Source organism: Aptenodytes forsteri, unplaced genomic scaffold, assembly GCF_000699145.1.
Source record: "Aptenodytes forsteri isolate BGI_AS27 unplaced genomic scaffold, ASM69914v1 Scaffold231, whole genome shotgun sequence".
NCBI classification, from domain to species: Eukaryota; Metazoa; Chordata; class Aves; order Sphenisciformes; family Spheniscidae; genus Aptenodytes; species Aptenodytes forsteri.
Window position 1 is genome coordinate 3,278 of NW_008796046.1, and position 6,126 is coordinate 9,403.

General features: G+C 61.8%; 1 protein-coding gene across 1 annotated transcript; it reads left to right on the forward strand.

Annotated features, from left to right (window-relative positions):
- Nucleotides 1-353: 353 nt before the first annotated feature.
- Nucleotides 354-5,368, forward strand: P4HA3 (prolyl 4-hydroxylase subunit alpha 3; the record flags this gene model as incomplete). The annotated part of the gene is made up of 11 exons (XM_009286143.1): nucleotides 354-574; nucleotides 1,484-1,633; nucleotides 1,730-1,781; nucleotides 1,975-2,132; nucleotides 2,215-2,398; nucleotides 2,852-2,930; nucleotides 3,114-3,273; nucleotides 3,785-3,847; nucleotides 4,145-4,213; nucleotides 5,002-5,098; nucleotides 5,298-5,368. Coding segments are annotated over 11 exons (1,304 nt in total), but the record flags the coding sequence as incomplete, so codon positions are not given.
- Nucleotides 5,369-6,126: the final 758 nt, after the last annotated feature.

Genomic DNA, 6,126 nt, shown 5'->3' on the forward strand with positions numbered 1-6,126 from the left:
GGACTCGATGATCTTAGAGGTCTTTTCCAACCTCAATGATTCTATGATTCTATGATTCTATGAGAACGGATTGGAGGAGCAGAGAATGGGTGGAGGAGCAGGGGAACGGGTGGAGGAACAGCATGTGGGGTCCCCGGGGATGGAGAAGGGCTGATAAGGGTGATTGCACCCCCAAAAGCTCATTAATCCCCCTCCGTGCACCCCATTACCCACCCTCAGCACTCCATGCTGGCTTCAAGGAGGTGGAGCAGACAGCATGTGGGGTCCCCGGGGATGGAGAAGGGCTGATAAGGGTGATTGCACCCCCAAAAGCTCATTAATCCCCCTCCGTGCACCCCATTACCCACCCTCAGCACTCCATGCTGGCTTCAAGGAGGTGGAGCAGGAGCTGCCTGGAGCTGAGGACCTGGACGGGGCTGCCCGGGCACTGATGCGGCTGCAGGACGTCTACGCGCTCAGCGTCAAGGGCATGGCCAACGGTGTCTTCCAGCGAGCCGGCGCCAGCCGCCCACCCCTCTACAGCCCCAGCCGGCGCGTCTCCCTCTCTGCCGATGACTGCTTCCATGTGGGCAAGGTGAGGGTGAACCCCGTCAGCCCCCCACAAAGCTTTTCCAGCCCGGGATGTTGCTTCCGTAGGGCTAGACGTTGGGTTTTCTTCCCGCATGGATGCGGAGGGGCCCCTCTGACTCAGCCTACAGGCATCCGCCCGCCTGCCATCGCCTCTCGGCTTTTGCCCGAATAATGGGGCTTCTTGCTGCTTCGTGGCTTGGGGAAGGGAAGAGCAGACCAAAGCCGGTGGCGTGGGGGAGACCTCCTGCCCCAGCATCCCGGTTGGGTACGGGGTCGGCCCCCACCCGGGGGGCCATAATTCCCTGGAAGAGGATTTGGGTGCTTTGATAGAGATTTTTGTTCAGGGCAGAGTCCTCTGAGTGTCACTGCAGAGCTGGGATGGAGTGTTAGAGCGTGGGAATGGGATGGGATGGGACAGGGTGGGGTGGGATGGGATGGGATGGGATGGGATGGGATGGGACAGCATGGCATGGCATGAGATGGAGGTGGAGATGGAGCAGGATGGATGGGGGATGAGGATGGGGATGGGGATGAACAGGAAAGGAAGGGATGGGACAGGATGGAGATGGCGTAGGAGGGAATGGGGATGGGAATAGGAAAGTGACAGGATGTGATGAGACAGGATGGGTGGGAATTGCAATAGGATGGGATGACATGGCATGGGGACGGGATAGAATGGGATGGGGATGGGATAGGACAGGATGAGACAGGGTAGGGACAGGATGGAAGGGGATGGGGGTGGGATTGGGATGAAGATGGTCATGGGGATAGGATGGGATGGGTCAGGATGGGATGAGGATGGGGATGTGGTGGGATGGGATGGTACAGGAGGGGATGGGATGGGACAGGGTGGGGAGGGGATGCAGGCCAGGCTGGCCCAGCCGGCGGGTCCGGGTGGTGCGCTGCCTCGCAGGTGGCCTATGACACGGGCGACTACTACCACTCCATCGCGTGGCTGGAGGAGGCCGTCGGCCTCTTCCGCCTCTCCTACGGCAGCTGGAACCCCGAGGACCGGAGCAGCCTGGAGGATGCTCTGGACCATCTCGCCTTCTCCTACTTCATGGTACGGTCGCAAGTCCCATCCCCATCACCCTGGTGCCCGGTGGAGCCGAAACATGGGCAGGGGGATGCTCATGGGCTCTCCGCTTCTCCCATCCAGGCTGGAAACATCTCCCACGCCTTGAGCCTCTCCAGGGAGTTTCTCCACTACGGTACATGGGGCAACCTCAGATGCAGCAGGAGGAGGGGACAGGGTTTTTTTGGGGTGTCCCCATCACCTCTGCATGGCACCAGCCTCCTTCATCCCATTTCTTGCCCCCACGTGGGTTAATTCTCCAGGGACCGATGCCAGGGAAGGGGGGTGATGGGGACACGGCGTTTCGGGTGACACCACCTCTCCGGCAGACCCCAGTAACCAAAGGGTGGTGAGGAACGTGGCCAAGTACGAGAAGCTGCTGGAGACGGGGACGGCGGCGAGCGCCGGCCCCCTGCGACGCCCCAACGGCACCCACCTGCAGAGCCGCGACACCTACGAGGAGCTGTGCCAGCGCCCAGGGGGGCAGGTGGGGCTGGCGGGGGGGTGCCATGGTCCCCCACCCCACCGCTGTCCCACCTCTCACGCCCTCCTTTGTCCTCTCTTCCCAGCCGGCCCCGGAGCGTCTCCCACAACTCCACTGCTCCTACGAGACCAACGGCAGCCCCTACCTCCTTCTCCAGCCTGCCAAGAAGGAGATGGTCCAGATCCAACCCTACGTGGCTTTGTACCATGATTTCATCAGCGACACCGAGGCTGAGACCATCAAGGGGTTGGCAGGGCCCTGGGTGAGCCGTCCCAGTCCCCAGGGATGTCCCTCTCCTGAAGGACGGTGCCCCACGAGCTGGTGGTCCAGGGTGGACCACCCTGAGCATGCAGAGATAGGAGGGGTTTTTAAGCCAGGGCTGACCCAAAGCCTTCTGCAGCAAGACCTGGGGGAGGGGGGGGATGAGCCCAGCTTAGCTCCATCTGAGCCCCCCAAAAGATTCTGGGGAGAAACCAGGTCCATGTGTGCACCTAAACCCCTTCCCAGCCAGGCTTGACTTGGTGGCACCCAACCGCGTTGGATCCAACTGCTATCACTGCTTCCATCACCCCGGTGGGACACCTTGGGGTGGGGATGTTTGGCAACCAGCTGGTATAAACCCCCCAGCTTGGACCCCGACTGGGGTCCCTGCTTGGTGTGAGGGTCCCCATCTGCAGCAACATCCTCCCCCCCCCCCCCCGATGTGACCCCCACCTGCAGAGGGCTTGTTCCCCCACCGCAGAGGTCCGTGGTCGCCTCTGGGGAGAAGCAGCAGAAAGCCGAGTACCGGATAAGCAAGAGGTAGAAGCCACCCCATCCCCTGTCCTCCAGCCAGCGGGACCACCATGGCCCCATTGCCACCACCAAGGTGGCAGTGAAGCCATGCTGGGGAGGCCTGGGTCCTCCGCACCCAACAGTGCTGCGAGGATTAAGCCCAGCCACACGTGAATTCGGGGGGGGGCTGAAGGTGGGGTGCTCCCGCAGCGCCTGGCTGAAGGACACCACCGACCCGGCGGTACGGTCGTTGGAGCAGCGCATCGCTGCCATCACCGGCCTGGACCTGCGGCCACCCTACGCCGAGTACCTGCAGGTGGTCAACTATGGGTTGGGAGGCCACTACGAGCCACACTTCGACCATGCCACGGTCAGGGAGCTGCCGGGGTGGTCCACGGGGTGGTCCGTGGGGTGGTGCCCAGGGTGGTTCCTGTGGTGCTCTTGGGATGGTCCCTGGGGTGCTCCTGGGATGGTTCCTGGGGTGGTCTCTGGGGTGGTCCCTGGGATGTTCCTGGAGATGGGCCCTGGGGTGCTCCTGGGATGGTGCCCTGGGGAGGTCCTTGGATGGTCCCTGGGGATGTCCCCATGGCGATCCCTGGGATGTTCCCTGAGATGTTCCTGGAGGTGGACACTGGGATGGTCCCTGGGCTGGTGGTGATCCCTGGGTTGGTGCCTGGGATATTCCTGGGAAGGGAGGGAGGGAGGAAGGAGGTGAGGGAAGAGGGAGGAAGGAGGAAGAGAAAAGAAGGGCGAGGGAGGGATTTCCCTGGGGGCAGCTTGGAGCTGTTAGGCCGTGAGGTGCCTCCAGGCCAAGCCGCGTCAGTGCGGGACTGACCGTCCCCACGGGACTGACCGTCCCCACCTCCTCGCTCTTGGGGCAGTCCAGGAAGAGCCCCCTTTACAGAATGAAGTCGGGCAACAGGATCGCCACGGTCATGATCTACGTGAGTCCTCCCTCATTTCCAGGCCTGGAGAGACTGCACTTGCTTGGTCATCAGTAGGGTTCAGAGTGAACAGGGTTTGAGATGGGCGAGGGTAGCCCTAAATCAGACTGTGGTGGGGTGTTAAATGACAACGTCTGCAGAGTATTTAAGAGCTTGTGCCATGCCGTTGCCATGCCATAGCGAGGGAAATGCGGTTGGGGACCAAGGGAGGGTTTGTGCCTCAGTTTCCCCATGCAAAGCAGCCATGTCACAGGAGGAGGGGGACGGCCATGGCTCATATTTTTGCTCCTTTTGCAGCTGAGTGCGGTGGAGGCCGGCGGCTCCACCGCCTTCATCCACGCCAACTTCAGCGTGCCCGTGGTTAAGGTGAGGGGGGGACCCGCACGAGCCCCCCGGGAGAGGGGAAGGGGGGGACGCTGCTCTCTTGTGTCTCGTCTCTCGCAGGGAGTTGTGGCTGAGCCTGTCCCGATGCCAAACCCCAACCCCGGGGCTCCCTGATCTGTTTTGGGGTGCCAAACCCCAACCCTAGAGCCGCAGACTCTGTTTTGGGGTACCAAACGCTAACCCTGGGGCTCCCGTCGTGTTTTGGGATGCCAAAATCCAATCTCGGAGGTCCCAGCTCTATTTTGGGGTGCCAAAACCCCAATCCCAGGACACCCAGCTCTGTTTTAGGGGTGTCACACCCCAGGGCTCCCAGCTCTGTTTTGGGGTGCCAAACCCCAACCCCAGGGCTCCCAGCTCTGTTTTAGGGGTTCCAAGCCCCAACCCTTGGGCTCCTGCCTGTTTTGGGTTGCTAAACCCAAACCCCATGGCTCCCAGCTCTATTTTTGGGGTTCCAAACCCAAGCCATGGGGCTCCTGGCTCCCTTTGAGGTGTGCCAAACCCCGATCCCGCAGCTCCCAGCTCTGTTTTGGGGTGCCAAACCCCAACCCCAGGGCTCCCAGCTCTATTTTGGGGTCCCCAATCCCTGATCCCTGCTATTTTGGGGTCCCAAACCCCAATTCTGGGGCTCCTGGCTCTGTTTTAGGGGTGCCAAACCCCAATCCCTGGGGCTCTCAGCTTTCTTTTGGGGTCCCAAACCCCAATTCTGGGGCTCCCAGCTCTGTTTTTGGGGTGCCAAACCCCGGGGCTCCCACTCACTCTCTGCTCCGCAGAACGCAGCTCTCTTCTGGTGGAACCTGCGGAGGAATGGGGACGGGGACGGGGACACCCTGCACGCCGGCTGCCCTGTCCTGGCCGGGGACAAGTGGGGTGAGAGACTGTGCCCGGTGTCACCCCGAGGTGACACGGGGTTGGAGGGGCAGCTCCACCAGCGGGGAGGCGAGAGGTGCTGGGAACCCAGAAAAATCCTGGATAACAGGGAAAAACACGTCACCGATACTGGAGCGGGGTTGGAGAGGGGTGCAGGGGGACAGAGGCAGACAGGGGTCCTTGTCCTTGTCCCTTCCAGTGGCGAATAAGTGGATCCACGAGCACGGGCAGGAATTTCGGCGGCCGTGCAGCACCGACCCACAAGACTGAGCCGCCGTGGGCTCAAGGACGTGGCACCCGTGGGTGGCAAAGCCACCCCGGCGCAGCGTGTCCCCAAGGCTGCAGCAAGAGGAGGGAGGGAAGGGGGTGGCAGCGGCGCGGGGTGCTATCGGGGGCGGTGGTGCTTGCTCAGCCATGGCCGGATCCGGTGAAAATAAAGTCAAAAGACACTAAACTGGAATCGGGGAAACACCTCGATGAGGTACCCGACGGGCTGATGAGAGGTGTGTATGTGTCTGTGTCCCCCCACCCCTGTTTCCAGCCTGGACCCTAAACGTACCCTCAAGCCCCCTCCTCCAGCCCTAGATGAAAAGTCTCTCTGCTAAAAGGACTGGCAGTTAGTGACATGGCATTTCTATGGTAATCGGTAGGCTTCAGAGTGAACAGAATGGCCATAGAGGACCAGAGCAAAGACCGTACGTTATCCTTTCTCAAAGAAACCTGCTGCAGTGCCTGGCTGCATCTCGGGCCTGGTTGTGCAGCCCCACGCTCTGCTCTCGTCCCGACAACGGCACGGGGCCCCCCACCTCTGCACCCCAGAAGGGGTTTGGTTGGGTTTTTTTTTTTTTGCAGGGCAGTTGCTGTAAGAGGGACCCTGGGGAGGGAGAAGGCAGCCGCTGCCTTCCAGCTGCCCTGGCCCCCAGCCCGGCCACGCTTGCGCGAGCGCCGCTCCCCCGGGGCCCCGCGGACAAGCTCCCTTTCTCCGGCCCGACCGCAGCACCTGCGTGACCGGAAGGCAAAAAGAGGCA